This window comes from Gigantopelta aegis, chromosome 3, assembly GCF_016097555.1.
Source record: "Gigantopelta aegis isolate Gae_Host chromosome 3, Gae_host_genome, whole genome shotgun sequence".
In the NCBI taxonomy this organism is placed as follows: domain Eukaryota; kingdom Metazoa; phylum Mollusca; class Gastropoda; order Neomphalida; family Peltospiridae; genus Gigantopelta; species Gigantopelta aegis.
Genome location: NC_054701.1, coordinates 1684546 through 1704894, shown reverse-complemented (window position 1 = coordinate 1704894; position 20349 = coordinate 1684546). Strand labels below are relative to the sequence as shown.

General features: G+C 36.9%; 1 protein-coding gene across 5 annotated transcripts in view; it reads right to left on the bottom strand.

The window, feature by feature from the left end:
• Positions 1–20349, bottom strand: part of LOC121367355 (AP-1 complex subunit beta-1-like) — a 32429-nt gene that overhangs the window by 10992 nt on the left and 1088 nt on the right. For 2 of the 5 annotated variants that reach the window (XM_041491475.1, XM_041491476.1), the window contains exons 2-14: positions 18664–18741; positions 16309–16370; positions 15899–16004; positions 12567–12702; positions 11043–11288; positions 10438–10562; positions 9388–9456; positions 9019–9240; positions 8453–8593; positions 5408–5573; positions 4345–4433; positions 663–765; positions 173–271 (exon numbers count right to left, since the gene is read on the bottom strand). In XM_041491475.1, the coding sequence (XP_041347409.1) occupies positions 173–271; positions 663–765; positions 4345–4433; positions 5408–5573; positions 8453–8593; positions 9019–9240; positions 9388–9456; positions 10438–10562; positions 11043–11288; positions 12567–12702; positions 15899–16004; positions 16309–16345 (1539 nt within the window). In that variant the 5' untranslated portion in view covers positions 16346–16370; positions 18664–18741. Of the gene's footprint in view, positions 1–172; positions 272–662; positions 766–4344; positions 4434–5407; positions 5574–8452; positions 8594–9018; positions 9241–9387; positions 9457–10437; positions 10563–11042; positions 11289–12566; positions 12703–15898; positions 16005–16308; positions 16371–17328; positions 17345–18663; positions 18742–20349 lie in introns of those variants that run through there. The other 3 variants (XM_041491479.1, XM_041491478.1, XM_041491477.1) reach the window with 2 other exon arrangements.

Genomic DNA, 20349 nt, shown 5'->3' with positions numbered 1-20349 from the left:
AATTTTCTGCATCAATTTTGAATACACGTCCCTCTTGTCCTAACCAAAGATCACAAAAGCCAAAATCAAGGCAATAACATCCAGATCTTCTCAAAACGTTAACTGTAAATATTTCATATTAGTTTTCTGAAGAAGGTTATTGCTGGTACACAAGACAAGACGTTAGACTGACCTGTGTGGCCAGGCTGAGTACTTGCTGAACCAGCTCCTGGGTGTCAGTCGGTCGCTTCAAAAACAACTTGACGATCGCAGTAAGAAGCTGCAGCTGAACCTACACATATAGAAAATATCACATTAATGAAGTATTATATTGGCTTCATCTTGTGAAGATAAGAATGGGGAACTCTGCAAAGCTAAAAATATAGAAAACAGGTTAATGATGCATAATGCTGGTTTTATCCTATGAAGAAAAGAATGGGTGACTTTGCAAAGCAAAAATAAAACAATACACATTTCACAAACAACTTGACAATAAATAGTCATAATTATATTAATATATAAATTTTACTTCAACCTGGATTTATGATTTTATACTTAATTACAGAATGTCTGTATCTTTAATTGTAAATTAATATTAAGTAAACAATGAGATGATTGTTTCATATACTACTCACTCTTGCTCAACTAATATTATACTTTATGAACAAACAGATGTTTCGTACCTGTGAATTTTCATCTTGAAAGCCTTCGAGGAAACTCTCAAGAAGTTCATCGGCGTTGTCTATTCGCTCTGCATATTCACCAATAATCCAAATCATAGACGCTCTGGTAGGCAAAAAAATAACACGTAAAAATTAGTATTAAAAAAAAAAGTTTTTTTTTTTTTTAATGACACCACTAGAGCACATTGATTTATTAATCATCATCTATTGGAAGTCAAACATTTGTAATTTTTACATTTAGTCTTAGAGTGGAAACCCATTACATGTTTCCTTTAGTAACAGGATTGTGTACATGTCCCATCCCACAGACAGGGTAGCACATACCACAGCCTTTGATATACCAGTCGTGGCGCACTGGCTGGAAATAGCCCTATGGGGTAGTATTAAAAACAAATAATATAATATCTGACTTTACAGACTGTTTAAAAACATGTTTCAAAGATTATTACAAATGTGTAAATATCAGAAATTAAATTTAAATAATACAGAGGACCTAGTTGTGTTAAAAACAAACATTATGTAAAACAAACATGATGTAACACTAACAGCATTCAAGGGGAAATTTATTCCACGTCATAAAACACTAACAAAATTCAAGGGGACAATTTATTCCACAACTGTCATTAACACTAACAGCATTCAAGGGGACAACTTATTCCACAACTGTCATTAACACTAACAGCATTCAAGGGGACAATTTATTCCACAACTGTGTTAATAACTAACAGCATTCAAGGGGACAACTTATTCCACAACAGTCATTAACACCAACAGCATTCAAGGGGACAACTTATTCCACGTCATAAAACACTAACAGCATTTAAGGGGACAACTTATTCCACAACTGTCATTAACACTAACAGCATTCAAGGGGACAACTTATTCCACAACTGTCATTAACACTAACAGCATTCAAGGGGACAACTTATTCCACAACTGTCATTAACACTAACAGCATTCAAGGGGACAACTTATTCCACAACAGTCATTAACACCAACAGCATTTAAGGGGACAACTTATTCCACGTCATAAAACACTAACAGCATTCAAGGGGACAACTTATTCCACAACTGTCATTAACACTAACAGCATTCAAGGGGACAACTTATTCCACAACTGTCATTAACACTAACAACATTCAAGGGGGCAAACCGGCCTCAGTGGCGTCGTGGTTAGGCCATCAGTCTATAGGCTGGTAGGTACTGGATTCGGATCCCAGTCGAGGCATGGGATTTTTAATCCATATACCGACTCCAAACCCTGAGTGAGTGCTCAGCAAGGCTCAATGGGTAGGTGTAAACCACTTGCACCGACCAGTGATCCATAACTGGTTCAATAAAGGCCATGGTTTGTGCTATCCAGCCTGTGGGAAGTGTAAATAAAAGATCCCTTGCTAATAATCGGAAAGAGTAGTCCATGTAGTGGCGACAGCGTGTTTCCTCTCAAAAATCTGTGTGGTCCGTAACCGTATGTCTGACGCCATATAACCGTAAATAAAATGTGTTGAATGCGTTGTTAAATAAAACATTTCTTTCTTTTTCTTTTAAGGGGACAACTTATTCCACAACAGTCATTAACACTAACCATGCACAAACCAATTGTTTTAAAACATGCTCAAAACAAGAACAAGAAGCTCATACTTCATATAAAGGTATTGCTAGTGTTTGTGTGCCCAGACAGACAGCACATTCCTGTAGTATAACGGGTTGCTAGTGTTTGTGTGCCCAGACAGCACATTCCTGTAGTATAACGGGTTGCTAGTGTTTGTGTGCCCAGACAGACAGCACATTCCTGTAGTATAACGGGTTGCTAGTGTTTGTGTGCCCAGACAGACAGCACATTCCTGTAGTATAACGGGTTGCTAGTGTTTGTGTGCCCAGACAGCACATTCCTGTAGTATAACGGGTTGCTAGTGTTTGTGTGCCCAGACAGACAGCACATTCCTGTAGTATAACGGGTTGCTAGTGTTTGTGTGCCCAGACAGACAGCACATTCCTGTAGTATAACGGGTTGCTAGTGTTTGTGTGCCCAGACAGACAGCACATTCCTGTAGTATAACGGGTTGCTAGTGTTTGTGTGCCCAGACAGCACATTCCTGTAGTATAACGGGTTGCTAGTGTTTGTGTGCCCAGACAGACAGCACATTCCTGTAGTATAACGGGTTGCTAGTGTTTGTGTGCCCAGACAGACAGCACATTCCTGTAGTATAACGGGTTGCTAGTGTTTGTGTGCCCAGACAGACAGCACATTCCTGTAGTATAACGGGTTGCTAGTGTTTGTGTGCCCAGACAGACAGCACATTCCTGTAGTATAACGGGTTGCTAGTGTTTGTGTGCCCAGACAGACAGCACATTCCTGTAGTATAACGGGTTGCTAGTGTTTGTGTGCCCAGACAGACAGCACATTCCTGTAGTATAACGGGTTGCTAGTGTTTGTGTGCCCAGACAGACAGCACATTCCTGTAGTATAACGGGTTGCTAGTGTTTGTGTGCCGAGACAGACAGCACATTCCTGTAGTATAACGGGTTGCTAGTGTTTGTGTGCCGAGACAGACAGCACATTCCTGTAGTATAACGGGTTGCTAGTGTTTGTGTGCCGAGACAGACAGCACATTCCTGTAGTATAACGGGTTGCTAGTGTTTGTGTGCCCAGACAGACAGCACATTCCTGTAGTATAACGGGTTGCTAGTGTTTGTGTGCCCAGACAGCACATTCCTGTAGTATAACGGGTTGCTAGTGTTTGTGTGCCCAGACAGACAGCACATTCCTGTAGTATAACGGGTTGCTAGTGTTTGTGTGCCGAGACAGACAGCACATTCCTGTAGTATAACGGGTTGCTAGTGTTTGTGTGCCGAGACAGACAGCACATTCCTGTAGTATAACGGGTTGCTAGTGTTTGTGTGCCGAGACAGACAGCACATTTCTGTAGTATAACGGGTTGCTAGTGTTTGTGTGCCGAGACAGACAGCACATTCCTGTAGTATAACGGGTTGCTAGTGTTTGTGTGCCGAGACAGACAGCACATTCCTGTAGTATAACGGGTTGCTAGTGTTTGTGTGCCCAGACAGACAGCACATTCCTGTAGTATAACGGGTTGCTAGTGTTTGTGTGCCGAGACAGACAGCACATTCCTGTAGTATAACGGGTTGCTAGTGTTTGTGTGCCGAGACAGACAGCACATTTCTGTAGTATAACGGGTTGCTAGTGTTTGTGTGCCGAGACAGACAGCACATTCCTGTAGTATAACGGGTTGCTAGTGTTTGTGTGCCGAGACAGACAGCACATTCCTGTAGTATAACGGGTTGCTAGTGTTTGTGTGCCCAGACAGCACATTCCTGTAGTATAACGGGTTGCTAGTGTTTGTGTGCCGAGACAGACAGCACATTCCTGTAGTATAACGGGTTGCTAGTGTTTGTGTGCCGAGACAGACAGCACATTCCTGTAGTATAACGGGTTGCTAGTGTTTGTGTGCCGAGACAGACAGCACATTCCTGTAGTATAACGGGTTGCTAGTGTTTGTGTGCCGAGACAGACAGCACATTCCTGTAGTATAACGGGTTGCTAGTGTTTGTGTGCCCAGACAGACAGCACATTCCTGTAGTATAACGGGTTGCTAGTGTTTGTGTGCCGAGACAGACAGCACATTCCTGTAGTATAATGTATTATGTTTGTTATTTTTACCTTGCCTCTGGTTCATCCAGTGTATCCAAATTCTCACACAAGGTCGCAATGATACTTTCATATTTGTTCGGGTACTTCCGGAAAATGTCCTGCAAAATCATTAAAACAGTTTTTATCATACAAATTTGTGAAAATAACCCTAAAGGACATTGTATTTTTCAGAATGTATATCTATTCATTACAGAATTGAAATAATAAAATATTAAAATATCCGTACTCAAAAGATAAGTCCAAAGAAGGGTGATAATGTTCCTTGATATATTAAATATTATAATTTCCAATAAGTGAACCAAAATTCACTAATGAGTTTCTAGTAATACTGTCAACTGTATCTTCAACAGTACTAAGACCCCCCACCCCCCAATTATAAATAAAGAATAGAGGTGCTTTAAATCCAATAACTAATAGGAAAACATGTAAGTGAAAGTATCTCAAAGAACCTTTTGTTAAAATTCCAAAGAAGGGTGATAAGTTTCATAGAAAGAAAGAAGTGTTTTATTTAACGACGCACTCAACACATTTTATTTACGGTTATATGGCGTCAGACATATGGTTAAGGACCACACATATTTTGAGAGGAAACCCGCTGTCGCCACTACATGGGCTACTCTTCCGATTGGCAGCAAGGGATCTTTTATTTGCGCTTCCCACAGGCAGGATAGCACAAACCATGGCCTTTGTTGAACCAGTTATGGATCACTGGTCGGTGCAAGTGGTTTACACCTACCCATTGAGCCTTACGGAGCACTCACTCAGGGTTTGGAGTCGGTATCTGGATTAAAAATCCCATGCCTCGACTGGGATCCGAACCCAGTACCTACCAACCTGTAGACCGATGGCCTGCCACGACGCCACCGAGGCTGGTAAGTTTCATAGAAATCTGAAATAATATTTCCAATATCAGAACAAAAATTCACTAATGGGGTTTCTAGTAATTGAATACAGTTCTTAGAACATCTTTGTAAAAAAATTTTTTAAAAAGAACCGGCGTACTTTAAATACAATAACTTAGAGCAAAACATGCAAGTGTAAATATCTCAAAGCAGTTTTCATTTAGCGTTACCTTGATGACGACGATGGCCTCTTGTACGACGTAGTTGACCTTTGTTTGGATCAGGTCAAGGAGCGTGCTCACACACCTCTCTGCAGCCTGCTCCACTTTAATGGCACATCGACCAATCGCACGGACAGACTTACGCACAAAGTCAACATCTACCTCCGTGGCATACCTGAATTACATTTACAAAATAATTATTTACAATTATACATTATGATATATTAAACGTAACTGAGACGTCTCTATCCCACGGCAAAACATTATGATATATATTAAACATAACTGAGAAGTCTCTATCCCACAGCAATACATTATGATATATTAAACGTAACTGAGAAGTCTCTATCCCACAGCAATACATTATGATATATTAAACATAACTAAGTCTCTATCCCACAGCAATACATTATGATATATTAAATGTAACTGAGAAGTCTCTATCCCACAGCAATACATTATGATATATTAAATGTAACTGAGAAGTCTCTATCCCACAGCAATACATTAAGATATATTAAACATAACTAAGTCTCTATCCCACAGCAATACATTATGATATATTAAATGTAACTGAGAAGTCTCTATCCCACAGCAATACATTATGATATATTAAACATAACTAAGTCTCTATCCCACAGCAATACATTATGATATATTAAATATAACTGAGAAGTCTCTATCCCACAGCAATACATTATGATATATTAAATGTAACTGAGAAGTCTCTATCCCACAGCAATACATTAAGATATATTAAACGTAACTGAGAAGTCTCTATCCCACAGCAATACATTATAATATATTAAACATAACTAAGTCTCTATCCCACAGCAATACATTATGATATATTAAATGTAACTGAGAAGTCTCTATCCCACAGCAATACATTAAGATATATTAAACGTAACTGAGAAGTCTCTATCCCACAGCAATACATTATGATATATTAAACATAACTAAGTCTCTATACCACAGCACCGGCCTCGGTGGCGTCGTGGCAGGCCATCGGTCTACAGGCTGGTAGGTAATGGGTTCGGATCCCAGTCGAGGCATGGAATTTTTAATCGAGATACCGACTCCAAACCCTGAGTGAGTGCTCCGCAAGGCTCAATGGGTAGGTGTAAACCACTTGCACCGACCAGTGATCCATAACTGGTTCAACAAAGGCCATGGTTTGTGTTATCCTGCCTGTGGGAAGCGCAAATAAAAGATCCCTTGCTGCCTGTCGTAAAAAGAGTAGCCTATGTGGCGACAGCGGGTTTCCTCTAAAAAAATCTGTGTGGTCCTTAACCATATGTCTGACGCCATATAACCGTAAATAAAATGTGTTGAGTGCGTCGTTAAATAAAACACTTCTTTCTTTCTATACCACAGCAATACATTATGATATATTAAATGTAACTGAGAAGTCTCTATCCCACAGCAATACATTAAGATATATTAAACGTAACTGAGAAGTCTCTATCCCACAGCAATACATTATGATATATTAAACATAACAGAGAAGTCTCTATCCCACAGCAATACATTAAGATATATTAAATGTAACTGAGAAGTCTCTATCCCACAGCAATACATTATGATATATTAAATGTAACTGAGAAGTCTCTATCCCACAGCAATACATTATGATATATTAAACATAACTGAGAAGTCTCTATCCCACAGCAATACATTATGATATATTAAACATAACTAAGTCTCTATACCACAGCACCGGCCTCGGTGGCGTCGTGGCAGGCCATCGGTCTACAGGCTGGTAGGTACTGGGTTCGGATCCCAGTCGAGGCATGGAATTTTTAATCGAGATACCGACTCCAAACCCTGAGTGAGTGCTCCGCAAGGCTCAATGGGTAGGTGTAAACCACTTGCACCGACCAGTGATCCATAACTGGTTCAACAAAGGCCATGGTTTGTGTTATCCTGCCTGTGGGAAGCGCAAATAAAAGATCCCTTGCTGCCTATCGTAAAAAGAGTAGCCTATGTGGCGACAGCGGGTTTCCTCTAAAAAAATCTGTGTGGTCCTTAACCATATGTCTGACGCCATATAACCGTAAATAAAATGTGTTGAGTGCGTCGTTAAATAAAACACTTCTTTCTTTCTATACCACAGCAATACATTATGATATATTAAATGTAACTGAGAAGTCTCTATCCCACAGCAATACATTAAGATATATTAAACGTAACTGAGAAGTCTCTATCCCACAGCAATACATTATGATATATTAAACATAACAGAGAAGTCTCTATCCCACAGCAATACATTAAGATATATTAAATGTAACTGAGAAGTCTCTATCCCACAGCAATACATTATGATATATTAAATGTAACTGAGAAGTCTCTATCCCACAGCAATACATTATGATATATTAAACGTAACTGAGAAGTCTCTATCCCACAGCAATACATTATGATATATTAAATGTAACTGAGAAGTCTCTATCCCACAGCAATACATTAAGATATATTAAATGTAACAGAGAAGTCTCTATCCCACAGCAATACATTATGATATATTAAACGTAACTGAGAAGTCTCTATCCCACAGCAATACATTATGATATATTAAACGTAACTGAGAAGTCTCTATCCCACAGCAATACATTATGATATATTAAATGTAACTGAGAAGTCTCTATCCCACAGCAATACATTATGATATATTAAATGTAACTGAGAATATACAGTGGTTACATTAAGTACATACTGCATTACAGCCAAGACTTTATGTTAAGATTAATCAAGAGTTCAGCTCATACTAATAAAGACACTAAAACTATGACAAGAATTTCTCATTAAAGCAGACCTCTGAAAATTGTGAAAATGATCGTTTTGTCCACACGTCGCTTGCACAAGTTTATTTTTGCATAATCACATTCTACACAAAAGCGAACTGGGTTTTCTGAATTTGTTTTTTGACTAACTTTATAAATTTTAGTGTGATATTGCTATTTTGAGGTTTTTTGGGGTTTTTTTAATGCCCTTCCCCCACCATCATTGAGACTAGGTCTGCCCCTGCCAAGAGTTTAAATACAAATCACTTACTCCTTCAATTCTGCCAAGACTTGTGCAATGTTTCCTTGGTTTGTCAGTCGAATCATGATGTCCAGTTTTTCCAGTTTCACATAGATCGGGTCATTGTACTTCACAAAGAAGACTTTCATCTCGTTCTTCAGAATGTCTTGTCTAGACAAAAAAGTAAATTCAAATAAACATTTACAAACAACACATAAGAAACTAAAAATTGTTTAGAAGACAAACCACTTTTGTTAACCATACCATACCATCCATCCTATTTGACAAACATACACAAACATTTATCATACTATGGAATAGAAATTATATTATAGGACATGCCCATGAGATATTGTCAGTCAAATGACCAACAAAGAATGGCACTGTAACAGCACGAGGTGATCAAAAAGATTTGTTAGACGACTATAGCAAATAAATATAGCTTGGAATCAATAGCAGCCATCAGTTAAAATTAAACAAATAACATAAAAATCAGTCTGAACTATGTTGGTCCTGCTCTTCCACATCATGAAAAATTATAAATGATAACAAGTGACCACTTCACACTATCAACATGCCCAGTGTCGGTGACTTACTTCTTCTGCACAATGAGGTTGATGTTTCTGAGTGCGACGTACTGAATCTCGGGCTCCGCGGAGAGGAGAGTGACGAGAGGGGGAGACAACTTCTTGATGAGGATGGCCACGTAGTCTCCGTTTGGGTCGAGCATCTCGATGTACTTCATGATCACCTTGACGGCCGACAGCACCACTGCCGCGTTCGCGTGGGCCAGCCGCGGGGACACACGCTCACACACACTAAAACAATCATATGTATGTAATAAAACTAATATAAAACACATTCACATACACCGAGACAAACAAACAAACTTATGTAATACACATCCACATATACCGAAACCAACCAACCTATGTAATACACATTTAAGAGTTACAATGTGTTACCTTTGTGCTTCTTTGTCATCCTTGGGCACGTAATTGGAAATTGAATCGAGAATAAACACCTGGCCCCACCTATAATCAGATAAAATAAAACAATTCATAGATGAATCCTAAATAAAATCTCTCATCTAAACAAAAACACATGCATTTGTTAAAAAATAATTTCTTTTTTTGTTTTTATTCAGACATAACACTGATAATAGTATTTGCACTGAAACATAAGTATGCTAATCAGGCATGGTACTGACCAAAAATGGTTTTCAAGGAAACATTGTGCCAGGGGTCCAGGGGGCCGCATAGGCAGGGTCATGGGGAAGAGCACCTTGCAGGGGGTCATGGGGCAGTGCCCTCTTTAAGCTATTGAACTTACAGGATTTTAGAGGCATTCTGAAGCTTCTCATGGCAGCTTTTTAAGTTAATGTTGAGAGAGAAAAAAATCCATGATTTGCCTGGGATTCGAAGTTTGTCAAAACTTCGAAAATGTTTCCCCTTCATACTCTGTATCTAACCAATCCCACTGCCACTTATTGACTTTGGCATCAATTTCTGATGATAAGAACGTTCGAATTGCTAGTCGAAAGATATATCTTTTTACACTGTATACACTGTAGGCTCCTGTCAATATTGCGCACCATGCATAGATGACAATGACTGCGCATGCACGGAAGTTTCCACACATTTCCTCTGTCTTAGCCTGGTGCACCGACACCACACGCAAAGAGAACAGAACAAGCAATTGATTTTTTTTTCTTCAAGCAATCAGTCCCCCTCCCCCCCCCACCCCCCACCCCCGTTTTTTAACCACGTTTTGTTATAAAATGTTTCAGTACTCCTTTATACAAATAGCAAACACCTTGCATAAGTAGATCTACAAGGATTTAGAATATATACAGAATGCTTATTAACAGGAGGCAGGTGGTTTGGCAGTGGATGCCACCACCCACGCAAGAGTCTTTTCATGCCCTCAATAGATAAAGCCATCTACTTTTCTCCACCAGCCCCCTACTTTCAAAGAGGACGAACACCCTGATACACACACATTAAAATACTCACTCTGTACATTCATTGAGAGCAGTCAGCAGTTTGTTTATGGTCCCTGAATTAAGCTCCAGGACTTGCTGGGCAGTTGGAGATGCATCGAGAATTTCAGTGATTGCTGCGACTGCGTTGGCCACCACCTATCAAGAGACAAATGAAACATGTTGCAGAAACATTTAAAGTTTTGTGTGGCTATTGCTAGTTAAAACATTTTTATATAATTATAGAAATTTTAAAACTAATGTATTTTTTAGGTTAAGCAACAGATTTGTCAGAATTATTTAATATATCAGCTGTATGGTATTAATAGAGAAAGCATTATTTTCCAAACTAATTGTTTCATATGAGTATAATATGTAAGGCAACTCAAGCCAATACAAAACTTAGAACAGTAGTACAAAGGTAATTCAGATACAGTAGGGCTGTAATACCCATTTACAAATAAAAGCTGAAATGATCTCTAAAACATTTAAAACACTATACTACACGTAAATAAAGGTATTTTTTCATTAGTTTAGATCAAAATCCTGCTTGAGGCAAGCCCTATAACTGGATTACAAGAGTTGCTATAAAGTTGATAACATCACTCTAATTAACACAGACAAACACACAAGCCGTACCATAGGGTTTGAGTCAGACAGGAGATCTCGGAGTAGATCTAGAAATCCCTGGTCCTCCACGAGCTGCGCGTTGATGTCGTGTAACTTGGCCACGCAGACTGCGGCCGTCTTGCGCACGTACGGGTCCTCGTCCTTCAGACACTTGCGCAGCGGCTCACACAGATACTCCGTGATCTTGTCCACGCGGATACAGCCCATGGTACGCACAGCCAGCGCACGGATCAGAGGGTTCGAGTCTTCACAGTCCTGTAACAAACAACAGGTCAATTAATGGGAAGGTAACAGTAAACAAGAATTCCGCGGATTTAAAGATGTTCATCTCAATGCATATTAAAAAACAAAAAATTAAATTAAAAATGATTAAACTATAACCTTCTGACTACTGCAGACGAGATATCTTGCCCGACGTCATGTCAGTCGACACACTATACAATGTATATAGCACATTCCCCAATTCATATTTCCCACTGTTTTGCACACGACACTCACCAGGAATAAATAATACAAAACAAAAAAGAGTTACTGACACTATGGCTGCTTTAGTTTTTTGTTTTTTGATTTTTTAATGGAAAATACCTTGGAATTTTGAGTTCAAAGTGGTTTTCTGCAAGTATTTTCGTTTGACAAAAATGGCATCACGTTGCGGTCATTTTAAGGGAAAGACAGCTGATTGCAACAGCTAATTTGATAATGAATTTGATAATTTTACCAACAACGAAAATCACCAAATATTGCGATATGAATTGTAGTTCTTTTTATATGGAATAATGGACATAAATACTGGACAGCTGGCAACTAATGCCCATAAGTAAACACAACTTTTTGGGGGGTCTAATTTTAATCAACATTAACTGATTTAAAAACACACAAAATTAATACTTACCGATTCAAATATGAACTTTATTTTATGTATTCATAAAACATTTATGTGAATATATGCGAGTAAAAATTATAAACTTGTACCCACTGAACATGATTTTTGTTAAAAATTAATCCAGTAGTCATAAATTTAAATAAAATTCAATTAAATGTTATGTTAAATTAATTTTTTCATTTTTTTAAAAACGTGCATTGAGACGAAATCATAGATGTAACCATAAACCAAGTTTTATTCATATAGGACTTCCTGCTTATGAGAAACGCAACACTTCAATGTTGAGCTAAACATAAAAGTTTACGTTCTCATTGCCGGAAAAATAATAGTTATATCCCATATTTTTACTGCTTAGAGGCAAGACAAAAAAAAGTACAGCATTAAAAAAAAAAAAAACACCCAAAAACTCACCCAATTCTTAGTGTTAGTTAAAGACCACAAGTGTAAAGTGCCTCCTCACTTGTGGAAATTGATGTGTCAATTTTTAAAACGTTTCGAACACTTCTGCCAACCCTGCAGAAGACTTGTCAGTAGCAAATGCAGATTTTTAAGCACATTAACTAAATATTAAATGTAGTAGGTATAAGATACCCCCACTCCACCCTCCCCAAAACAGCCCACTTGTTTTATTGATGAGAACAACTGTGAACCTTGACGAATGTGTTGACGGCCATGATGGCCATGTCTGGTTGACTCTTGGCGTAGTTCATCAGATACAGGTACACCAGCTTCTTTAACTCCAGGTTGTCAGTCTGCATGCAGTTCACGACGTCCGGAAACAACGCACTGAAACAAGTATTAGGGCTTACAGAACACTGTATTCAAATCAACATGCATATCATAAATTATGGAGTTTGACACAGATTATATCTTTTTTCTGTCTCATCAATGTTCACCCAACTTTTAACAATCCATTCTTATTGTAAAAATATTTATTGCCTATTGCAACATAATTTTACTTATCAAAAACCCACAATATTTACTTGTTCCATATATGAACATTGTGTTATTATCGCTGTTAACAATTTCCTAAATACAAAGAAATATCTCTGTACGCATAGTTTCACCATTAATACCTCTCTGATAAAAATAGTTTTAACACATTAATCCATGATCCTGGAGTTCATTCCATTTGAAAGAAGGAGGCTGTTTGAGAAACGTAGGTGTCTGTATTGAGTTAACAGAGTGACATGTATAAATGTCTATATGATCAACATCATGTTACTTGTTTGAGTTTTAATAACATTCTGTGTGATCAACATTAAGTTTACTTGAGTTTTAATGAACACTATGATCAACATCATGTTACTTGTTTGAGTTTTAATAACATTCTGTATGATCAACATTAAGTTTACTTGAGTTTTAATGAACACTATGATCAACATCATGTTACTTGTTTGAGTTTTAATAACATTCTGTGTTATCAACATTAAGTTTACTTAAGTTTTAATGAACACTATGATCAACATCATGTTACTTGTTTGAGTTTTAATAACATTCTGTGTGATCAACATTAAGTTTACTTGTTTGAGTTTAATTAACATTCTGTGTGATCAACATCATGTTGACTTGTTTTGAGTTTTAATGAAAACACTATATGATCAACATTATGTTGACTTGCTCGAGTTTTAATGAAAACACTATATGATCAACATCATGTTGACTTGTTCGAGTTTTAATGAAAACACTATATGATCAACATCATGTTGACTTGTTCGAGTTTTAATGAAAACACTATATGATCAACATCATGTTGACTTGTTCGAGTTTTAATGAAAACACTATATGATCAACATCATGTCGACTTGTTCGAGTTTTAATAAAAACACTATATGATCAACATTATGTTGACTTGTTTGAGTTTTAATGAAAACACTATATGATCAACATTATGTTGACTTGTTGGAGTTTTAATTAAAACACTATATGATCAGTGTTATGTTGACGTGTTGGGAGTCTTAATGAAAACCAGGGCTATGATCAGTGTTGTGTTGACTTGTTGGAGTCATAATGAAAACCAGGGCTATGATCAGTGTTATGTTGACTTGTTGGAGTCATAATGAAAACCAGGGCTATGATCAGTGTTATGTTGACTTGTTGGAGTCTTAATGAAAACCAGGGCTATGATCAGTGTTATGTTGACTTGTTTGAGTCATAATGAAAACCAGGGCTATGATCAGTGTTATGTTGACTTGTTGGAGTCTTAATGAAAACCAGGGCTATGATCAGTGTTATGTTGACGTTTTGGAGTCTTAATGAAAACCAGGGCTATGATCAGTGTTATGTTGACTTGTTGGAGTTTTAATTAAAACACTATATGATCAGTGTTATGTTGACGTATTGGGAGTCTTAATGAAAACCAGGGCTATGATCAGTGTTATGTTGACTTGTTGGAGTTTTAATTAAAACACTATATGATCAGTGTTATGTTGACGTGTTGGAGTCTTAATGAAAACCAGGGCTATGATCAGTTTTATGTTGACTTGTTGGAGTTTTAATTAAAACACTATATGATCAGTGTTATGTTGACTTGTTGGGAGTCTAAATGAAAACCAGGGCTATAATCAGTGTTATGTTGACATGTTGGAGTCTTAATGAAAACCAGGGCTATAATCAGTGTTATGTTGACTTGTTGGAGTTTTAATTAAAACACTATATGATCAGTGTTATGTTGACTTGTTGGAGTCTTAATGAAAACCAGGGCTATGATCAGTGTTATGTTGACTTGTTGGAGTTTTAATTAAAACACTATATGATCACTGTTATGTTGACTTGTTGGAGTCTTAATGTAAACCAGGGCTATAATCAGTGTTATGTTGACTTGTTGCAGTCTTAATGAAAACCAGGGCTATTATCAGTGTTATGTTGACTTGTTGGGAGTTTTAATTAAAACACTATATGATCAGTGTTATGTTGACTTGTTGGAGTCTTAATGTAAACCAGGGCTATGATCAGTGTTATGTTGACTTGTTGGAGTCTTAATGAAAACCAGGGCTATGATCAGTGTTATGTTGACTTGTTGGAGTCTTAATGAAAACCTGGGCTATGATCAGTGTTATGTTGACTTGTTGGAGTCTTAATGAAAACCAGGGCTATGATCAGTGTTATGTTGACTTGTTGGGAGTCTTAATGAAAACCAGGGCTATGATCAGTGTTATGTTGACTTGTTGGAGTCTTAATGAAAACCAGGGCTATGATCAGTGTTATGTTGACTTGTTGGAGTTTTAATGAAAACCAGGGCTATGATCAGTGTTATGTTGACTTGTTGGAGTCTTAATGAAAACCAGAGCTATGATCAGTGTTATGTTGACTTGTTGGGAGTCTTAATGAAAACCAGGGCTATGATCAGTGTTATGTTGACTTGTTGGAGTCTTAATGTAAACCAGGGCTATGATCAGTGTTATGTTGACTTGTTGGAGTTTTAATTAAAACACTATATGATCAGTATTATGTTGACTTGTTGGAGTCTTAATGTAAACCAGGGCTATAATCAGTGTTATGTTGACTTGTTGGAGTCTTAATGAAAACCAGGGCTATGATCAGTGTTATGTTGACTTGTTGGAGTCTTAATGAAAACCAGGGCTATGATCAGTGTTATGTTGACTTGTTGGAGTCTTAATGAAAACCAGGGCTATGATCAGTGTTATGTTGACTTGTTGGAGTTTTAATTAAAACACTATATGATCAGTGTTATGTTGACTTGTTGGGAGTTTTAATTAAAACACTATATGATCAGTGTTATGTTGACGTGTTGGAGTCTTAATGAAAACCAAGGCTATGATCAGTGTTATGTTGACTTGTTGGAGTCTTAATGAAAACCAGGGCTATGATCAGTGTTATGTTGACTTGTTGGAGTCTTAATGAAAACCAGGGCTATGATCAGTGTTATGTTGACTTGTTGGCGTTTTAATGAAAACCCTGGCTATGATCAGCACTATATTTACATGTCCGTGTTGTGTGAAAATGCCTAGTACTCGATTACCTCACGTCCTTGCCGACCGTCATACTGGCAATCACTTTCTTCACAGCCTCCTTCTTCTTCTCTTTTTTATCGCTGTTGAGTTCAGCTTTCAGCTCAAATATCTCACCTAAAGTAAACATATGCAATTATTTACAAGTATACAGCTCATTTACAGCTAAAAATAAAAACATTATTGGGAAACATAGATGTAAAGCTTTCTACACAAATATAACAGACTTTTTGTTTCTGTAAAATGTGCCAGTTGGTTCGAATCCATGCTGTTAGAATATCGCAGTAACTGAAAGTGTCCCATTACAAGTTATGTTACAGTCAAAGTAAAAAAAAACAATAAATAAGTAAAAATAACAAATCAACTTAAACATTTTGTTGATGAATCAGTTTGCTCTCTGTATTAATTATTCAAGGCTTACCCTTCTTGGTGGTCGTGAAATATTTTGAGTCTGTCATTTTGGAAGCCAGCTTTGCAGATTATCTGAAAGAAACAAAGTCACTGATGGAAGAGGGAAATGTTTATACCATGCGTATAATTACATATTGTATACACATTTGAGTTAAAACTTTCAATATGGGAAATATTTTGTCTTTAAATTTGTTTTACTTGTGTATTAATAGTGACAAAAACAATTTTAATATTTAATGTCAAGTTTACAAAATATTATCATGAGTCTGGTCCATGTTTATACTAATTAATTAATGCGATATATAGCTTAATAGATTTATGATGATTTTACTATAAAATTACATTCAAATCATTTCAATAAGAACAGTGAGATACACCAGACTCCAAATTAAAATTTTATTTGAAGAGTTAAGTTAAATAACCAAAAACCTAAGGTATAACTATGGAAAAAAAAAGTAATATCCACGTTGAGAGAATGTGGAAATACCGCCAAATAACTAAGAAAGTCAAAACTGATACAAAACATATTTGAAGAAGGAAAGAGAAAGATATAAATGAAGAAAGGAAATTGGTGACACACTAAATGTTATGAACTGCAGAGGGACAAAAATGGAAGCTACGAAAACAATGGTGAAAGTATGATGTGAAAAGTTATCAAACACAACACCAAACATTCAATAACATTGACAACAATAAGAAAAACAGGTAAAACAAAAAAGAAAAACAAATCTGTGACAACAGGTCAAAAGCAAATGTAAGGAACTTAGCAAACTGAAAATCAAATTACAACAGAAAGAAAAAGAAGCAGACAGATGCACGAAATAATCTCAATGTTTAAAATGCAAAACTGACCAACCCCCCCCCTCACAAAAAAACCCAAATAAAAATGAGGGGAAAAAAATTAACACATCTTTTAAATTTGTTAGTGGTAAAAGAAATTGCTGGCCAAAATAAAAAGGCTGCAATGTCACATGAAAAACAAAAATAGAAGTTCAATGGTAACTGTTTTAAAAAAATGCAAATTACTCACATTAGCCAAAAAGAGGTTAAAATCAAACATCACGGGGAGATGCGATTAACATATGAAAGAAAAATGCAATGTCTGATTATCTTTTAACAAAGAAGTTTGCATATGAAGGAAACAGTAGAATGCTAGCAGGCAAAAATGACTACAACAAAAGAGTTTATAAAAACGACAGTCTAAACCAAACCCTCAACATACTGAGATCCTGTTAAAACCAGCCAAATTTCACAGTCCCAGATTTTCTATTACTTAAACCATGTATGAAAAACCTGATAAAACCAGAACCTGTTCATTTCGGAAACTGGATAGATTTTTTGCTCAGAACTGTAAAATCCTGAATTAATTAACCTGAACAAACCAGCGTAGTATAAACAAATGAAGAGTCAACTTAACGAAAACATGACTTTCAGAAAACAATGCTGACTGGAATTTTATACACTAAACAAAAACAGATAATTTTATCTTTACAGCGATAGAAACAAGAAATATGAACACTGAATTTTGCTATGAAAGAATGAAAATGTCTTGGCCACCACAGGCTAACAGAAGGCATGTGGTATTATTGTTTATTTATGTTTTAATGTCAGTTCATAAATAAGAAAGGTACATAACAAAATTGGGATATAGCGACATTATGATTAGTCCATGTCACTCCAACATGTTCATTTACAGTTACGAATTTGATGTCAAGGGAAATAACTCTTATTTTAAACGTAAACCTCTAAACACCAGATCCTGTCTGAACCGGATAAATATTAGGTCCCCAGCGTGATCCGGTTTAGACAGGTTTCACTGTACAAGAAAATTCTCTGTATTCAAAATCTTACACAACCTTTTACAAAATCAAGACCTTTCAAGCCCTCGAAATTCAAAATCTTACACAACCTTTTATAAATCAAGATCTTTTTAGCCCTCAAAATCTTACACAACCTTTTATAAATCAAGACGTTTCGAGACCTTGAAATTCAAGTCATCTTGCAACAGCACTTTAGCACGGATTGCAACAAAGTAAATCATTTGAACCTACATCCAGCACCATGCTCCTTCATTGGGTGGCTAGGAGTAATTTACCTCTACTCATCAATTATCATGCTATAGTTCCAAGTTCCAGCGCACCTCTCTGGACTCCGGTATTATTAGGTATGCAAAGTACTCGGTTTAGATTAACCAATAAAAGGTTGTTATGTGTTTGTGTTAAGAGTTGATATAAAATATTATTGCAGCAACTTTTTACTATCCCAGTGTGCTTCCATTCACCTGGAGTATTGAAGAAACATAATTATTCCTATCCATGCAAAACAAGGTCAGGAAATGAAAAATTACATGTAAACTCATACATACCTAGTGCCTTTCCTAAGTGCAAAAAATCTGCTTGTGTTGGGACACTTATTTAGGAAATCCACTGAAAATCTCTATGTTCTGAAATACAAAATTATGAAGGAAATACATATATCAAAGGCTTAAAAACAAATTCATTTTATTTCAACTTGATGTCCATGCTTACATCCATTAAGTTGAAGGGTTGAAGCATGCCGTCTGGGGCACATCTCAGTTTATATATGTAGGGCTATGTCTAGGATCTAGTGAGTTCTAAGTGGTTCATTGTTAAAGTAGTGAACCTGCATCTTACCACCGAGATATTAATTAACCATTGTCCAGGGGGTGGGGGTGGGGGGATAGTACAGTACAGATGTAAAGGGACAGTCTTGAGTTTATTACCACTGTGAAGATATTGCCGACCAACAGAGATATTTTAATTACTAAAATTGCATATTAAATACATTTTTCTTGCATGGATTATCACCGGCTGTATAATATGTTTATGATCAATCTAATGTTATTCCTTAATTTTTTGTTTAATGTTCGTATGTAATTATTGGGAGACCAAATCCAGTTTGGGCTATTTACAAACATTAGAATGACCAGAAACATGTACTGAATATACAGACACTGATATATTCCAAACAAGAAACTATATTCAGTTTGTCATTTTAGTTGTTAAAATACTTTTAAAATTAGAAATATCTTACAATGGCAGGAAACCCAGACTATTTATGCTCTATAACTATTTATGTCCGATGGTTACGTGTAACCACTGTACCACACAGGTCATTTGTGAGCTAGATGGACATTTGGACACTTATAATTGCTCTTCTTCTCCAGTAATAATTCTTATAATAAAATGCTGGATCTTTGCCACTGACTAGCAGATTCCTGCTCTAAAATGAACAATAACTTGAGGTATTAACGTCAAACATAGGCTGATTGTCTTAAGAGTGGGAATATTTAACTACTGAGCCTACTCTTCTTTACCAGGAAACGTGAGTAATCACTCACACTCCCCATCACACTCGCCTTGAAAGGTTTTCTTAAAGTTGCAAATTGATTACCTTGCAACGAAAATTTTAATACATTTTAACTGGAACTTCACATGATTACTTGTCTACCATTTTAGGAGAGTGATCTTCTGGTCACCTTGATTTTTCACACAGGTGAAGGAAGGAAAGAAATGTTTTATTTAACGATGCACTCAACACATTTTATTTACGGTTATATGGCGTCAGACATATGGTTAAGGACCACACAGATTTTGAGAGGAAACCCACTGTCGCCACTACATGGGCTACTCTTCCAATTAGCAGCAAGGGATCTTTTATTTGTGCTTTCCACAGGCAGGATAGCACAAACCATGGCCTTTGTTGAACCAGTTATGGATCACTGGTCGGTGCAAGTGGTTTACACCTACCCATTGAGCCTTGCTGAGCACTCACTCAGGGTTTGGTGTCGGTATCTGGATTAAAAATCCCATGCCTCGACTGGGATCCGAACCCAGTACCTACCAGCCTGTAGACCGATGGCCTACCACGACGCCACCGAGGTCGGTACACAGGTGAAGGAGGCAAAAATCCATTTTTTTTTAATGGAAAAAGCAACTACATGTATCGTGAAAAACTATAAACAGGGCTATCCCATAAACTGGTCTATTTACATATATGACTTGTTTTTAAGGAATCTACATATGAGTGA